Below are 18,887 nucleotides of genomic sequence, written 5' to 3' on the forward strand. Positions count from 1 at the left end.
TCAGGTCCCATAGACTTTAATAGGGTTCGCTGCTCAGGCCAAAACTTTTGCGATGTTTGAGAGATCTGGCGCAAACTTAACCCAGGGGTGTTCAGCCAATCTCTACTTTACTGCACCCGTGGACACCATTTTGTTGATAACCTGATAACCACAGCTATGTTTTTAGTGTAAAGCACAGGGTGATGGGTGGAGTTATCATGGTGTCACACATATATGAATTTATGTAGCAATGGCTGCTGTGTTCTCAAATACCAGATTGTACCTGTTCAAAGAACACATATGACTGAACAATGGTGACATCACTTTCTAGCTAAAACTTTGTTGAGCCAACCAAAGACACGCTGCTGTGCTCACCTGAAGACCACCCTTCTCTGAGATGTTTCACCCTTATGGGTTTAGTCCTAGAGACAGGGGCTCATAATCAAGATGCACAAAATCTTTAAAGAGACTTACTCTCTTTATTAAAAATATAAAAATTGTAAAAAAAAATCAATAAATTACAAAAAAAGGTGATTGCAGTTTTCATGATCACCTACACAGTAAAGCCACATTCACACTTGTGTGACTTTGGACCTCAAAGTCGCATGACAAGTCGCACCCCATGTTTCCCAATGAGCACCATTCATATCTGTGTGACTTAAATTTGCAACGACTTCAAAGTAGTTCCTGCACTGTTTTGGTCAGACTGTCATGTGACTTGAGTACCATAGGCTTCAATGTAAACCCTCAAGTTGCATTAAAGCCGCACCTGCATGTTACACATGCGACTTGTATATGACTCTGTAGAGCACAAACAATCACATTGGTCAAAGCCAAAGTTGCACTCATTCAAAGTCTCATCAAAATTGCATTGAAGTCACGTCAAGTCGCACTGTAAAGTCGCAATGGAAATCACACGATTTTGAAGTCGCACAAGTGTGAATGGACGCTATGAGGGATCTTACTTCATTCACATAATTCTTATATAATATAGGATAGGATCATAATAATATAAACACTTATTATTTAACTTACTTTGTGCTGGAAGCCATTCAGTTTAGATTTAATGTCCATCATGTAGATGTCATGTAGAGCTCTGGCCAGAACATATACACCCATGTATGCATAGGAAGGTATAGTTGTATAAATTCTGAACATGTTTGACCATCTGTCATGATATGTTGAATTAGGACAAGGTTTGCAAAGATGCTTAAAGAATATTTCAAAAACATCATTTTTGTATATATTTGGGGAGAGGCACTTAAAACGGAAAATCGAAATATCTTCCAGTATTGGGTCATGTAAGCGTTTATGAAACATGCTATGATTACATAAAATGTTATCATTCTTGAATTTTGATGGCCATAAAAATATGAAGCTGCAGTTGATTAATGTAAAGTCAACATAATACATATTACTTATTTTACTCCATGATGGTGGAAAAATAAATGTGATAGTTTCTATAACAGAGCGTATACGAGATGCAAACTGTTGTAATTGGTTTGTGTAAGGCCCACACACTATGATAACTTTAGCTTTTGATTCACTAATAATCTTTAATTTCTGAATATCATTTTCAATATTCTCAATGAGTGGAATAATATATTCTGTGCAGATCCCATGTTGGCTCATCATCCTACTCAGTTCTTGGGACTCCTCATCGCTGCCGCCATCATCTGATGAGAATATTCCAACCCAATTCCACCCAAAATGCTGCAATAACATAAAAATACCGGCATGACGGGCCCGGTCATCTGGTGTAATATGAAATAAAGTTGGAAATATTTTACCGTCACTCTGGGGAGTGTAAATTACACGATAAGTGATCTAGATAAGATGTTAGGAAATATTTTAAAGGGATGTTATTATTCAAACAATGTAAATATGAGAAATAAAATATATAAATGGCACACAATGATCTCTTGTCATAATACAAGAAGTACTTGTCAGAATTTATATCATAGAGATCTAAGTATATGACAGCACAATGCCTACTTACCTCCTCCAGCCTCACATCCAGCTCTTAAAGTGGTTGTAAACCCCATTCATTAAATGTGACCTAGGCACATATATCTGTAATGTTTACTGATCTCTCTCCAAAGCTCTAAGTGCCATGTCTTTCTGCTGCTCCGTTCCTTTGTTATCAGCACTCACAAGTCGGAGTCACTTTTGACAAGTTCTCCGACACACGAGATAACAGCAACTGAAAATTTGTTTCAGGGGACAGAGCTGTGAAGGGGGCAGAAACACAGCTGTGGTGGGGTGATGTGAAGGGCAGAGGACACTACATTGGGGGGCAGAGCTGTGAATGGGGGCAGAGGACACCAATGTTGGGGGGGGCAAAGGACACCACTGTGAGGGGTAATGTGAAGGGGGCAGATGACACAGCTGTGGCGGGGTGATGTGAAGGGGTAGAGGACACTATTGTGGGGGGTCATGTGAAGGGGCAGAGGACACTACTGTGGGGGGTGATATGAAGGGGCAGAGGACACCACTGTGGGGGGGGGGTGATGTGAAGGAGGCAGAGGACACTATTGTGGAAGGTGATGTGAAGGGGCAGAGGACACTACTGTGGGGGGTGATGTGAAGGGGGCAGAGGACACCGCTGTGGGGGGGGAGTGATGTGTAGGGGGCAGAGGGCACTACTGTGGGGGGGGGTTGATGTTAAGGGGTGACAGAGGATACTGCTGTGATGGAGGGATTGTGCTATGCAGTGGGACTGAGGATGTAAGAACGATATAACAGAGGGGGCTGTCATGTAAAGGACAGAGTCATTGCACAAACAAGCAATTTGGACCTCCATGAATTTTAATTCAATAGCCCTGATGTAGGACATAAAACAAAAGTGAAAGAGATGAAGTTCTAGTGCAATAAATAAGTTTACTAGTAATAAAATCATAAGTTGAGTATGTACTCAGATGTGGCCAGGTAGAGGGGTGATTTGTACATGGCCTCTATGTCTAGGAGTGGAGAGGCACAGACCTCCTCCTCAATCTCCTGCTGTCAGACAAGGCAAAGTATAACACATGCCAGTGTCTTGTCTGTCAGGGCTCCTTTTGCAAGTATCTACCAAACCATTTGGTTTGTATACTGCCCTCATCATTTTTAAATGAGCAGTGATTTATTGATCCTTAAAGTGAAATTATAAAAATGAAAAATGCCTTTCATAGTTCCTTGGAGGGAGGGGTCCCCTTAGTCTACCTGTAAAGTGGCACATCTGTACTGTGTACAGAAGCTGCTGCAGCAATAATTGCATTTATAAAGCCCCCAAAAAATTACATTTTCCCTGCAACCTTTCTTTATTTTGTAAGCAACGACTTGCGGAGCCAGTCTGTATGATGAGGCCACAATTTAGTGCACTGGGACTGCAGACTTTGGATAGAAGTAACAGGTGTGGAAAAATTGGTCTTTGAGTGTCGGTGGTGAGGTGGAAATTTTGCTGTGCATAATGCATCTTAGTACAACCCTGTTTCCTGTATCTTCCCAAGTAACACAGACATGACCACCATTCTTACATCCTTAGCTCCACAGCTCGACTGTCTGCCCTCACCAGCACAGGCACTTCATTTTTATTTATCGGGATTAAAAGGAATGACAAACAGAAAGTCATGGCCCCAACAGCCAATCGCTTCCTCCATACAAAATGACAACACAGGAAATGACAACAGTAAAGGGGAGGGTATCCACAGGAGTGGGGGGAAGTGCACATGTCTTACCCACTTGAGGCATATACACTGCCCCCCTGCCCAGCAACATGCATGCACATCCACCATCTTGGTCAGCATGGAGCTTATTCAATACTGCTCAGAGTAACCAGTATCTAGTAAGATCATTCTACTTGCTCTCACAGGGTGGATAAGATCTGCGGGGACATTGCTACTGCTGTTGTTAATATACAGTATGGGTATACCAACAAGGCAGATATCAATGTCCTCTTACAGTACCTGCCGCCAATATTGTGTTTCCAGCACGCTGGGATCGCACTGGAAATCACCCCTGCAAGCCTGTGCTTCTCGCCGCCCCCACGAGATGTTGCGCATCCATAGGAATCCATTGGGGGCGGCGAGCGGGAGGAGCAACAGAGCTCAGTGCTGGCTCCCGCGACGGGGCTTGCAAGTGTGAATCTCGCTGCTAACAGCGGCAGGTTTGACACAATATGTTTCTCTCGTTATGCAGACTTCGCTTCTCTAATGTGCATAGACATTTGAAGGCAAGAAGCCCAGCAGCTTTCATTAGCTCAAGCCCCCACCATGTACAAGCAGGAATTCATGCCCAAACCTGGTCGGGGTTGGTGAACAATTCCCTTCTAGCTGTCCCTGACATTCCTACCTTCTCTCGCACCATTACATCCTCACGATCGGCTGTGACATAAGATGCTGGAACGAGTTTCACCAGGACACATGAACCTCTTGCATTAGGGGTAATTACCTTTTAAGCTGTAGACCCGCATGAATACCAAACTAAAGTTGAAGCACACTTGTGGGCTACCTAGTTTTCCCGATATCCAAACTGGCAAGAACCAGAGCTATTGTTAAAACTATAACTAATTTTACCCTCTAGAAATGTATCGTTAAGTTCTATTGACGAGTGTCTGTTTGTTTTTTTTTAATAGTTTGTCAAAACTCCTCATACCAATATGGACATCATATATAGCATGTACCTCTGTCATCGCTGGGGTACTAAACCTCGGTTGAGATTCAGAGTAGACCCAGCAATGGGTCCTGTTCACTTTCTTAGCTAGTTGGAGAATACACCAAGCTAAAAATATAATTAAAGATACTAATCATCCTTTGGTGTAGTTGAACAGCTTCTTGCAGTGGCTGGCGTGGATCCAGTTGCCTCACCCCCTCAAGCTTCTTTACAATGACCCAGTCACCTGGTTGGAAATAAATGTAAACCGGTTATTGTGTCAGGGTCCAGGAGGGACTCATGAACCCTGTGGTGGACCTTTTGAGGTTCACATTACAGTGACTGCACCTACCCCATCAGCTGAAAATGTAGGCGACAGCTGCTGAGGAAAGTACAACCCTGTTTTCGGTTGACCTCCAAACAAACCTCCATATGGCGATAACCCAGACATGTGAGAACTCAATGACCGTGGTCACTTCATAATCTGTGCTTGGCGTACCATCTGGGGTGTAATACCTAGAACTATTGACAAAAAGGTTCTTAGCATCTGGGATAGGACTTCTTCACCAGATTGCTGCTTGCTGATTCAAATTCCATCAAAGAAAGACAGTCATGGAACATTTCATCCTACTAGGTCACAAACTTAATTAGAATTAGAGCGGTTAGTATTATTAGTTTGAAAACTGTCATTCTCACAATTATCCCCCCATTTTCTTCCTCATTACAAACTGGAGGAAGAGACGCAGGGTTTAGAATGGTGCAGAAAAAAAAAAAAACAATGAAAAAATGAAACAGCCCATTATACCTTTACCCTCTTTTAGGCGTGTGTATTTATGCATGTGTACAACAATCTACATACACCTTCAGAAACTCACTAGACCTAAAAAGATACTTATAAACAAAAGTTATTACTCTATCCTTCATCTTTAAAGAGGGAGGGAGGAAATTTTTTTTTTAAAAGTCAGCAGCTACAAAAACTGCAGCTGCTGACTTTTAAAATAAGGACACTCACCTGTCCCAGGGTCCAGCGATGTCAGCACCCGAGACCGAACCGCTGCCATTCTCTGTAATGGAATCAGGAAGTGAAGTGTTGTGGCTTCACTTCCCGGTTCCCTACTGCGCATACGCGAGTCGCACTGCGCTTCCTTACTGGTCCCCGCTGTCTCTGGGACCTGTGTGTGTCCCAGCAGACAGCGCGGTGGGGACGGGAGGGGGCATAGACTTCCGTGGGAGTCTATACCGGTAGTGGGTGCAAATACCTGTCTTAGAGAGGTATCTGCACCCCCCCCCCCACCGAAAGGTGGCAAATGTGACACCGGAGGGGGGGAGGGTTCCAAAAAGCGGAGGTTCCATTTTTGTGTAAACCTCCGCTTTAACCTGCAAACAAAGGCAACCAATACAATATTCCTGTACATTGGTAAATTGTCACTGATATTCCCCAAGACGTACGGCGAGCCGATGTGATATCTCCATTACGAACGCTAGTTTTACAAGACCGAGTGCTTCTGGCTCGTCCTTGATTCTGAGCATGCATGTTTGTACTTTGGACTTTTGTCCGACAAACTTGTGTACACACGATCAGAAAGTCCGACAACACACATTTGTTGGCGGAAAATTTGAGAACATGCTAGCCAACATTTGTTGGCGGAAAGTCCGACAACAATTATCCGATGGAGCATACACACGGTCGGATTTTCTGCCAACAGCCTGACATCCAAAATTTCCAGTCAGAAAATCTCATCATTTGTATGCGCCATTACTTTCACGTTCCTACACAGATACAACGGCCGCGATGCGTAGGGCTGCCGCGGTGGGTTCTAGCATGTTCATGTTACTACATACAAACAATCAGAAGACAAGACATGAGACAAACATTTAGATACAAAAGTGAGGGAGATCTTTCATAGTTTCCAAAACAAAAATTAAAACAAAAACAACCAGACGGAATACTGCCTTCACTCTTTCAGCAATAGAAAAAAATACAATGGGAAAAACACGAGAGCAGCTAGAAAACCTTGCATGGACCAGCCACACAAAGTTCAAAAACAACCATGAGAATTTTAATCACACAAGCGTGTACTACACATCCATCAACCCACTCATCATTACAGATTTCTGAAGCCACAGCCATGCTACTTCCAAAGTATTTTTATTCTGGGGTCTCGTACCTGCAGACATCAAAAATACCTTCCAAAGGAATACACCTTACTGTACCCTCTGACCATATATGCCATGGGGGCTCATGTCTGGAGCCCCAAACCCAGACCTCATGTACAGTGCAGCTGTCTGACTGGTATGGAGCCTAATTTTTTTCCCCCAATGCATGGACGGCACATTACCCATGACGATTCAAATCACTTATGACTAGGGATGAGCTTTGTGTTTGAATCGAACCCATGTTCGACTCGAACATTGTGTTGAATGGGTTCGACTCAAACATCGGGTGTTCGACCGTTCGCCGACTTACGAACGATATGGGCCGTTTGCGACAAATTCGAGTGGCGCGTCACGGTCCACAATTCACTGCGGCAATGCAGTGCATTGCTGGCTGATGATTGGCCAAGCATGCACTATGACCCACAGCCTATACACTGTATTCAGTTTAGCTAGATCGGTTCCTGTTATTCTCTTCCTACTGACAGACAGGCAGGTGTTTTTACAGTATTTACAGCTACCTGAAGAAAATTGCTGGTGTTCTTCTGATCCCATTATTCCTATTAGCTACAGTATTTACAGTTAGTGTAGTGCGTCCTCTGCACAGTGTGCACCTAAAGCTACCTGAAGAAAATTAGTGGTGTTCTTCTGATCCTATTAGTACAGTACCGCAGGCAGCTGCAGTATTTACAAGTTAGTGTAGTGCGTTCTCTGCACAGTGTGCACCTAAAGTTACCTGAAGAAAATTAGTGGTGTTCTTCTGATCCTATTAGTACAGTACCGCAGGCAGCTGTAGTATTTACAAGTTAGTGTAGTGCGTCCTCTGCACAGTGTGCACCTAAAGCTACCTGAAGAAAATTGGTGGTGTTCTTCTGACCCTTTTAGTATCCCAGGCAGCTGTAGTATTTACAAGTTAGTGTAGTGCGTCCTCTGCACAGTGTGCACCTAAAGCTACCTGAAGAAAATTAGTGGTGTTCTTCTGATCCTATTAGTACAGTACCGCAGGCAGCTGCAGTATTTACAAATTAGTGTAGCGCGCCCTCTGCACAGTGTGCACCTAAAGCTACCTGAAGAAAATTGGTGGTGTTCTTCTGATCCTATTAGTACCGCAGGCAGCTGTAGTATTTGCAAGTTAGTGTAGTGTGTCCTCTGCACAGTGTGCACTTAAAGCTACCTGAAGAAAATTGGTGGTGTTCTTCTGATCCTATTAGTACAGTACCGCAGGCAGCTGCATTATTTCTAAGTTAGTGTAGTGCGTCCTCTGCACAGTGTGCACCTAAAGCTACCTGAAGAAAATTAGTGGTGTTCTTCTGATCCTATTAGTACAGTACCGCAGGCAGCTGCAGTATTTACAAATTAGTGTAGTGCGTCCTCTGCACAGTGTGCACCTAAAGCTACCTGAAGAAAATTGGTGGTGTTCTTCTGATCCTATTAGTACAGTACCGCAGGCAGCTGCAGTATTTACAAGTTAGTGTAGTGCATCCTCTGCACAGTGTGCACCTAAAGCTACCTGAAGAAAATTAGTGGTGTTCTTCTGATCCTATTAGTACAGTACCACAGGCAGCTGCAGTATTTACAAATTAGTGTAGTGCGTCCTCTGCACAGTGTGCACCTAAAGCTACCTGAAGAAAATTGGTGGTGCTCTTCTGACTCTATTAGTACTGCAGGCAGCTGTAGTATTTACAAGTTAATGTAGTGCATCCTCAGCACAGTGTGCACCTAAAGCTACCTGAAGAAAATTAGTGGTGTTCTTCTGATCCTATTAATACCACAGGTAGGCAGCTACAGTATTTACTATGGTTGAGATTCAGAGTAGACCCAGCAATGGGTCCTGTTCACTTTCTTAGCTAGTTGGAGAATACACCAAGCTAAAAATATAAATAAAGATACTAATCATCCTTTGGTGTAGTTGAACAGCTTCTTGCAGTGGCTGGCATGGATCCAGTTGCCTCACCCCCTCAAGCTTCTTTACAATGACTCAGTCACCTGGTTGGAAATAAATGTAAACCGGTTATTGTGTCAGGGTCCAGGAGGGACTCATGAACCCTGTGGTGGACCTTTTGAGGTTCACATTACAGTGACTGCACCCACCCCATCAGCTGAAAATGTAGGCGACAGCTGCTGAGGAAAGTACAACCCTGTTTTCGGTTGACCTCCAAACAAACCTCCATATGGCGATAACCCAGACATGTGAGAACTCAATGACCGTGGTCACTTCATAATCTGTGCTTGGCGTACCATCTGGGGTGTAATACCTAGAACTATTGACAAAAAGGTTCTTAGCATCTGGGATAGGACTTCTTCACCAGATTGCTGCTTGCTGATTCAAATTCCATCAAAGAAAGACAGTCATGGAACATTTCATCCTACTAGGTCACAAACTTAATTAGAATTAGAGCGGTTAGTATTATTAGTTTGAAAACTGTCATTCTCACAATTATCCCCCCTTTTTCTTCCTCATTACAAACTGGAGGAAGCGACGCAGGGTTTAGAATGGTGCAGAAAAAAAAAAAAACAATGAAAAAATGAAACAGCCCATTATACCTTCTTTTAGGCGTGTGTATTTATGCATGTGTACAACAATCTACATACACCTTCAGAAACTCACTAGACCTAAAAAGATACTTATAAACAAAAGTTATTACTCTATCCTTCATCTTTAAAGAGGGAGGGAGGAAATTTTTTTTTTAAAAGTCAGCAGCTACAAAAACTGCAGCTGCTGACTTTTAAAATAAGGACACTCACCTGTCCCAGGGTCCAGCGATGTCGGCACCCGAGACCGAACCGCTGCCATTCTCTGTAATGGAATCAGGAAGTGAAGTGTTGTGGCTTCACTTCCCGGTTCCCTACTGCGCATACGCGAGTCGCACTGTGCTTCCTTACTGGTTCCCGCTGTCTCTGGGACCTGTGTGTGTCCCAGCAGACAGCGCGGTGGGGACGGGAGGGGGCATAGACTTCCGTGGGAGTCTATACCGGTAGTGGGTGCAAATACCTGTCTTAGAGAGGTATCTGCACCCCCCCCCCCCCCGAAAGGTGGCAAATGTGACACCGGAGGGGGTAGGGTTCCAAAAAGCGGAGGTTCCATTTTTGTGTAAACCTCCGCTTTAACCTGCAAACAAAGGCAACCAATACAATATTCCTGTACATTGGTAAATTGTCACTGATATTCCCCAAGACGTACGGCGAGCCGATGTGATATCTCCATTACGAACGCTAGTTTTACAAGACCGAGTGCTTCTGGCTCGTCCTTGATTCTGAGCATGCATGTTTGTACTTTGGACTTTTGTCCGACAAACTTGTGTACACACGATCAGAAAGTCCGACAACACACATTTGTTGGCCGAAAATTTGAGAACATGCTAGCCAACATTTGTTGGCGGAAAGTCCGACAACAATTATCCGATGGAGCATACACACGGTCGGATTTTCTGCCAACAGCCTGACATCCAAAATTTCCAGTCAGAAAATCTCATCATTTGTATGCGCCATTACTTTCACGTTCCTACACAGATACAACGGCCGCGATGCGTAGGGCTGCCGCGGTGGGTTCTAGCATGTTCATGTTACTACATACAAACAATCAGAAGACAAGACATGAGACAAACATTTAGATACAAAAGTGAGGGAGATCTTTCATAGTTTCCAAAACAAAAATTAAAACAAAAACAACCAGACGGAATACTGCCTTCACTCTTACAGCAATAGAAAAAAATACAATGGGAAAAACACGAGAGCAGCTAGAAAACCTTGCATGGACCAGCCACACAAAGTTCAAAAACAACCATGAGAATTTTAATCACACAAGCATGTACTACACATCCATCAACCCACTCATCATTACAGATTTCTGAAGCCACAGCCATGCTACTTCCAAAGTATTTTTATTCTGGGGTCTCGTACCTGCAGACATCAAAAATACCTTCCAAAGGAATACACCTTACTGTACCCTCTGACCATATATGCCACGGGGGCTCATGTCTGGAGCCCCAAACCCAGACCTCATGTACAGTGCAGCTGTCTGACTGGTATGGAGCCTAATTTTTTTCCCCCAATGCATGGACGGCACATTACCCATGATGATTCAAATCACTTATGACTAGGGATGAGCTTTGTGTTTGAGTCGAACCCATGTTCGACTCGAACATTGTGTTGAATGGGTTCGACTCAAACATCGCGTGTTCGACCGTTCGTCGACTTACGAACGATATGGGTCGTTTGCGCCAAATTGGCGCGTCACGGCCCACAATTCACTGCGGCAATGCAGTGCATTGCTGGCTGATGATTGGCCAAGCATGCACTATGACCCACAGCCTATACACTGTATTCAGTTTAGCTAGATCGGTTCCTGTTATTCTCTTCCTACTGACAGACAGACAGGTGTTTTTACAGTATTTACAGCTACCTGAAGAAAATTGCTGGTGTTCTTCTGATCCCATTAGTCCTATTAGCTACAGTATTTACAGTTAGTGTAGTGCGTCCTCTGCACAGTGTGCACCTAAAGCTACCTGAAGAAAATTAGTGGTGTTCTTCTGATCCTATTAGTACAGTACCGCAGGCAGCTGCAGTATTTACAAGTTAGTGTAGTGCGTTCTCTGCACAGTGTGCACCTAAAGTTACCTGAAGAAAATTAGTGGTGTTCTTCTGATCCTATTAGTACAGTACCACAGGCAGCTGTAGTATTTACAAGTTAGTGTAGTGCGTCCTCTGCACAGTGTGCACCTAAAGCTACCTGAAGAAAATTGGTGGTGTTCTTCTGACCCTTTTAGTATCCCAGGCAGCTGTAGTATTTACAAGTTAGTGTAGTGCGTCCTCTGCACAGTGTGCACCTAAAGCTACCTGAAGAAAATTAGTGGTGTTCTTCTGATCCTATTAGTACAGTACCGCAGGCAGCTGCAGTATTTACAAATTAGTGTAGTGCGCCCTCTGCACAGTGTGCACCTAAAGCTACCTGAAGAAAATTGGTGGTGTTCTTCTGATCCTATTAGTACCGCAGGCAGCTGCAGTATTTGCAAGTTAGTGTAGTGTGTCCTCTGCACAGTGTGCACTTAAAGCTACCTGAAGAAAATTGGTGGTGTTCTTCTGATCCTATTAGTACAGTACCGCAGGCAGCTGCATTATTTCTAAGTTAGTGTAGTGCGTCCTCTGCACAGTGTGCACCTAAAGCTACCTGAAGAAAATTAGTGGTGTTCTTCTGATCCTATTAGTACAGTACCGCAGGCAGCTGCAGTATTTACAAATTAGTGTAGTGCGTCCTCTGCACAGTGTGCACCTAAAGCTACCTGAAGAAAATTGGTGGTGTTCTTCTGATCCTATTAGTACAGTACCGCAGGCAGCTGCAGTATTTACAAGTTAGTGTAGTGCATCCTCTGCACAGTGTGCACCTAAAGCTACCTGAAGAAAATTAGTGGTGTTCTTCTGATCCTATTAGTACAGTACCACAGGCAGCTGCAGTATTTACAAATTAGTGTAGTGCGTCCTCTGCACAGTGTGCACCTAAAGCTACCTGAAGAAAATTGGTGGTGCTCTTCTGACTCTATTAGTACTGCAGGCAGCTGTAGTATTTACAAGTTAGTGTAGTGCATCCTCAGCACAGTGTGCACCTAAAGCTACCTGAAGAAAATTAGTGGTGTTCTTCTGATCCTATTAATACCACAGGTAGGCAGCTACAGTATTTACAGTTAGTGTAGTGCGTCCTCTGCACAGTGTGCACCTAAAGCTACCTGGATTAAATTGGTGGTGTTCTTCTGATCCTATATTAATACCAGAGGCAGGCAGCTACAGTATTTACAGTTAGTGTACTGCGTCCTCTGCACAGTGTGCACCTAAAGCTACCTGAAGAAAATTGCTGTTGTTTTGCTCCTATTAATACAACAGGCAGGCAGCTTTAGTATTTACAGTTAGTGTACTGTGTCCTCTGCACAGTGTGCACCTAAAGCTACCTGAAGTAAATTAGTGGTGTTCTTCTGATCCTATTAATACCACAGGCAGGCAGCTATAGTATTTACAGTTAGTTTACTGCGTCCTCTGCACAGTGTGCACCTAAAGCTACCTGAAGACAATTGCTGGTGTTATACTAATAATACTACAGGCAGGCAGTTGATTCTGCTAGCTGCAGTATCAGTATATATATACATCCTAGCTTTGTGCAGCTTCATCTCACTGCAGGTCATTAGTATGTCTGGAAGGCTACCAAGGAGAGGCAGACAGTCACAAGCTTATAAAAGAGGGCAAGCAGGCTCTGTGTCTAGAGGCAATAGTGCTGGTCGTGGACATGGTGCATCCTCATCAGCACGTAACCGTGGGACACGCTTGTCCTTTTTTTCGGCAGCTGGCCGCGTTGAGCCGCAACATGCCGAAGACTTGGTAGAGTGGATGACCAAGCCGTCCTCATCCTCCTCATCCTCTCTCAGCCAGGCTCAGGGTACTTTGTCTGGGAAAGCAGCTGCCAACGCGGCCTCTTCCCTTGGCTCAATGGCATCAGTCAATCCTTCCCTAGGCCCACCATGTCCTCCTTAGGAGTTCCCCGAACTGTTTGACCACAGTGTTGGGTACATGCTCCAGAAGGATGCCCAGCGTTTTGAAGGCTCTGATGTTGGTACCCAGCTAGAGGAAGGCAGTAACGTGAGCCCAGAGAGAGGGGGTGCCCAAGAAGGACAACAATCTGGCAGTCATGTTCCCCCAGCTGCAGCATACTGCCAGATTTGCTCCAGTGATGAGGAGGGAGGGGATGATGAGGTCACTGACTCCAGGTGGGTGCCTGATAGGAGAGAGGAGGAGGAGGAGGCACATCACCAACGAGGCAGGATGCCCTCCAGGGGCCAGCTTAAGGGCAGCACACCGACCGCATCACACCGCAGAGCTCCGCATGTGCAGGGCGCTACTGTCTCTGCGCGTTATTCCAAAAGTTCTTTGGTGTGGGCCTTTTTTGAAACAAGTGCATCAGATCCCACCGCTGCTATTTGCAACATATGTCTCAAGCGTAAACATCTCCTGTTTGGGCACCACATGCTTGACCAGACATATGTTGACCTGCCATGCAGTTCGTTGGCAAGCGTACCTAAAAGACCCACACCAAAGAACAAAGAGGACCTCTCCTTGCTCCTCATCAGCTGGGATCTCCAACCCCACTATACCTTCAGTCCTCTCTCAGACCTGCACTGAGAGGAATGAAGGTGTAGATTTAGGTGTGTCACAGCCAAGTACTTGGGGGCAAATTGCTATCGGTACACCGACGTCAGATTGTACCAGGCAAATTTCCCTGCCCCAGCTGCTGCACCACCGAAATAAGTTCGCTCCCAGCCATCCACATGCCCAGCGGTTGAATGCTAGCTTGGCTAAATTGCTAGCACTTCAACTGCTGCCTTTTCAGTTGATAGACTCTGCCCCCTTCCGTGAGTTTGTGGAATGTGCAGTTCCTCAGTGGCAGGTTCCCAAACACCACTTTGTCTCACGGAAGGCGATTACGGCTCTCTACCGGCATGTGGAAGGCAATGTCTTGGCCTCGCTGGACAGGGCGGTCAGCGGTAAGGTGCATATTACCGCTGACTCATGGTCCAGCAGGCATGGACAGGGACATTACCTATCTTTCACCGCGCACTGGGTGACTCTTCTGGCAGCTGGGAAGCATGCAGGACAGGGTGCAGTAGTGTTGGAGGTTGTTCTGCCACCACGCCTCCAAAATACTACTAGTGGTGATTCTGCCACACCTTTCTCCTCCACCCCATCCTCTTCTTCTTCCTCCATGGCCTCTTCCTGTGCTGACTTGTCTTCGGAACCAGCGGTGCTCCGTAGGAATTCAAGGGGCTACGCAAGCATGCAGGCAAAAAGATGCCATGCGGTGCTTGAGCTGGTGTGCTTGGGGGACAGGAGCCACACTGGGGCAGAGATTCTGTCAGCTCTGCAGGGGCAGGTTCAGAGGTGGTTGACGCCACGACAGTTTAAGGCGGGTATGGTGGTTTGCGACAATGGCACCAACCTCCTCTCCGCCCTCCGAGAGGGACAACTGACCCATGTGCCCTGTTTGGCTCATGTCCTTAACTTGGTGGTGCAGCGGTTCTTGGACAGGTACCCGGGCTTACAGGATGTCCTGAGGCAGGCCAGGAAAGTCTGTGTGCATTTCCACAGGCTGACTGACCTCCAAAAGGAATTTAAGCTGCCCAAGAACCGCATAATCTGTGACATGCCAACCAGGTGGAATTCAACGTTGGCCATGCTGCAGCGGCTGCACACGCAGCAGAGGGCCATCAATGAGTCCCTTTGCAACTATGGCACCGGGACAGGGTCAGGGGAGCTTGTTTTTTTTCCCCATGCCAGTGGGCCATGATCAGGGATGCATGCACTGTCCTGTCACCATTTGAGGAGGCCACGAGGATGGTGAGTAGTGACAGTGCATGCATCAGTGACACTGTCCCCCTTGTCCACCTGTTGGAGCACATGCTGCGTGGAATAATGGACAGGGCACTTGAGGCAGAACAGAGGCAGGAAGAGGAGGACTTCCTTAGCTCTCAAGGCCCCCTTTATCCAGACAGTGTTCCTGTGTGCCCGCCGATCACACAGGAAGAGGACGAGGAGAAGGAGGAGGAAGAGGAGGATTGTGTCAGCATGGAGGTGGAGCCTGGCACTCAGCATCAGCAGCAGTCTTTAAGGGATCATTTACAGTCCCAAGAAATCCATGGACTTGTACGTGGCTGGGAGGAGGTGGCTGCGGATCATGTCGTCCTTAGTGACCCAGAGGACCCAGGACCGAATGCCTCAGCAAACCTACGCTGCATGGCCTCCCTGATCCTGCAAAGCCTGCAGAAGGATCCTCGTATTCGTGGTATCAAGGAGAAGGATCAATACTTGCTGGCAACCCTCCTTGATCCACGTTACAAGGGTAAGGTTGCGGACCTTATCTTGCCGTCGCAGAGGGAGCAGAGGATGAAACATCTTTGGGAGGCCTTGCTGAAAGGTCTGTACAACGCCTTTCCAGAGACTGGGAGTGTCGCGACTAGTACTTACCGAGGCCAAGATGCTGAGAGCGGCTCGCCCTTACGACCACGCGCATTCTGTTCCCCGGAGATGATACAGGGAGCCGAGGGCACGCAGAGGCATGGGCTACCAGCAGGTGAGTACTCCGACGGTAGAAGAACTGGGCACAGGGTGGATGTAACCAGGAGCTGACTGGAGGTGCAATACGGAGTCAGAGGATCAGGCCCGGAGAAAACAGGAAGTCCGTAAAACTAGCCAGGGGTCTCAACCAGGTAATCAGAGTTTGTAGCGAAGTCCGTTTGGGTAGCCAGAGGTCAAGCACAGGTAATCAAGTAGTTAAAGCAGAGTCCGTTTTGGGCAGCCAAGAGTCAAGCACATATGATCAGATCGTTTAGCAAAGTCTGTTTTGGGAAGCCAAGGGTCTAGCACATATAATCAGATCGTTTAGCAAAGTCCGTTTTGGGAAGCCAGGGGTCGAGCACAGGTTATCAAGTAGTAAGCAGAGTACACAGCGAATGAAGAAACAGGAACAGCTGACGACAAACCAGCAACCCGGCTGGGTGCTGGAGCCGTCTGAAATAGCCACACTGTGCGCGCGTCGGCGTGACACACTACCACGCACCCGCACGGGCGACGGAGCGCACTCAGGAACCATTGTGCACCCGCACGCGCCGCACCATTGGGCCGCGAACGGGTGTGCGCCGAAGCGCCAGTCCACCGCGCATGTGCCCCAGAGACTGGCGAGCAGAGGCAGAAGCCGTCCTCTGACAGGGAGGTTACAAACTCCTGTTCCTGGACAACGTGCTGCTGAGGCTTCGGTCAGTCAAAGAAGGAGCGGTGGAGAAGGTGGCCGTCTGACCGACGCGTTCAGACAATTTTTTAGTCCGCAGCCCCAAGGTATGATTGGTTCCAGCAACCATCGCCAGCGTCTGTTTTACATGGTGCAGGGTTACCTAGGGGCAAGATCTGACTTGGACACCTTTCCCACCGAAAATCCTCTGGGTTACTGGGTCTTGAGGATGGATCACTGGCCAGAGCTTGCACAGTATGCAATTGAGCTACTGGCCTGTCCTGCATCCAGCATTCTTTCGGAACGCACATTCAGTGCTGCTGGAGGCTTTGTAACCTATCACAGGGTGCGCCTGTCCACCGACTTGGTCGATCGACTGACCTTCATAAAAATACATAGTAGGTGAGGTTGAAAAAAGACACAAGTCCATCAAGTCCAACCTATGTGTGATTATGTGTCAGTATTACATTGTATATCCCTGTATGTTGCAGTCATTCAGAATCAGAATCAGTCTGGGATCACCACCAGCTACCAAGCACCTGATGCTGATATAACCAAATAATTTTTTTTTAAATGTCAGATCCCTTCAAAGACTGCCTATGCTGATGCTGAGTGACTATCCTGTTATGCTGAGTGACTATCCTCTTCCTCCTCAATGATCATGCTGATAGCTTGTAAGAATATTTTTGGTTCTGGGCGCCGCCACCAGTGGCTAAGGCCCAATTTTTCAGCCCCTGTTTAACAGGGGCGTGTAATTACAATTTTTGATGCAATATTTTGAAAGGAGGGTTTGTTGCTGCGCTCAACTAGAGTATTTGTGAGGGGTTGCAGTGTTGTTGCACCAGCACCAGTGCCTAAGGCCCAATTTTTCAGCCCCTGTTTAACAAGAGCGTGTAATTACAATTTTTGATGCAATATATTGCAGCAGGGCCTGTTCCATCTCCCACCAAGAGTAACTGTGAGGACTAACAGTGTTGTGGCAACACCACCACCACCAAAGGCCCAATTTTTCTGCCCCTGTTCAACAGGGGCATGTAATTACAATTCTTGATCTAATATTTCACAGCAGAGCCCATTCCTGCGCCCACCAAGAGTAACTGTGAGGGCTTACAGTGTTGTGGCACCACCACCACCACCACCACCAAAGGCCCAATTTTTCTGCCCCTCTTCAACAGGTGCATGTAATTACAATTCTTGATCTAATATTTCACAGCAGAGCCCATTCCTGCGCACACCAAGAGTAACTGTGAGGGCTTACAGTGTTGTGGCAACACTGACACCTAAGGCCGCAATTTCTGCAGAGTATATAGGGCAGGCCCCTACTTTCAAACATCCAACTTACAAACGACTCGCTTGCAAACGACTCGCTTACAAACGACTACTTGCAAACGTAAGGAGACAACAGGAAGTGCAATGAAATTTACCCCAGGAAGGGAAATTCATTCCTGTAAGAGTTAATATGGGAAAAACGTGTCTCCTCTCCACTGATGCTTTATCACCAATCCTTGTTTCACTAAAAACAACAAATTGTCAAAAAACATTTGTCATTGGGACAGAAAATGGGGTGAAATCTTCTGAAGAGGTGCACAGACAGCAAAACAAATGTTACAGGGGTGATAACCCTTCCCTATGTTTTCCAAAAAGCTTAAAAATAGATTTTTAGGCTGGAGCTACACTTTAAAAATGTACCCGTTCAAAATTACAAACAGATTCTACTTAACAACAAACCTACAGTCCCTGTCTTGTTTGCACCGCCTGTATACTGCTGTTCAGAGTATATAGGGCCTGGGGGCCCCACGCCTTTCCTTATTTTAATTTGGGTGCGGGGTTCCCCTTAATATCCATACAAGACCCAAAGGGCCTGGTAATGGACTGGGGGGTGGGGGGTACCCATGCCGTTTGTCTCACTGATTTTCATCCATATTGCCAGGACCCGACATTACATTAAAGCCGCAAGCAGTTTTAAATTAATTTTATTCCTTTAAAAATGTCATTTTGTGCAGGGACTGTTCTAAGTACGGGAAACACGCGCCACTTTACAGGCATACTATAGACACCCCCAGGTACGATATTTAAAGGAATATTTAACCTTTTTTTTTTCACTTTAAGCATCATTAAAATCACTGCTCCTGAAAAAAGTCAGTTTTTAAAACTTTTTTTTGCATTGATACATGTCCCCTGGGGCAGGACCCGGGTCCCCAAACCTTTTTTAGGACAATACCATGCAAATTAGCCTTTCAAATTTAGCACTTTTGATTTCGAATGCTCGAGTCCCATAGACTTCAATGGGGTTCTAAAGTTCGCGTGAATTTTCGGTCCGATTGCAGGTTCTGGTGCGAACCGAACCGGGGGGTGTTCGGCTCAT

At 46.0% G+C, this 18,887-nt stretch overlaps 1 protein-coding gene across 1 annotated transcript in view; it reads right to left on the bottom strand.

The window, feature by feature from the left end:
• The window catches only part of LOC141128471 (vomeronasal type-2 receptor 26-like), a 170,865-nt gene that overhangs the window by 106,362 nt on the left and 45,616 nt on the right, over positions 1–18,887 (bottom strand). The window contains exon 3 of the mRNA XM_073615776.1: positions 1,015–1,776. Within this exon, the coding sequence (XP_073471877.1) occupies positions 1,015–1,776 (762 nt within the window). The remainder of the gene's footprint in view (positions 1–1,014; positions 1,777–18,887) is intronic.

The sequence above is a fragment of the Aquarana catesbeiana genome, linkage group LG01 (assembly GCF_042186555.1).
Source record: "Aquarana catesbeiana isolate 2022-GZ linkage group LG01, ASM4218655v1, whole genome shotgun sequence".
NCBI lineage: Eukaryota > Metazoa > Chordata > Amphibia > Anura > Ranidae > Aquarana > Aquarana catesbeiana.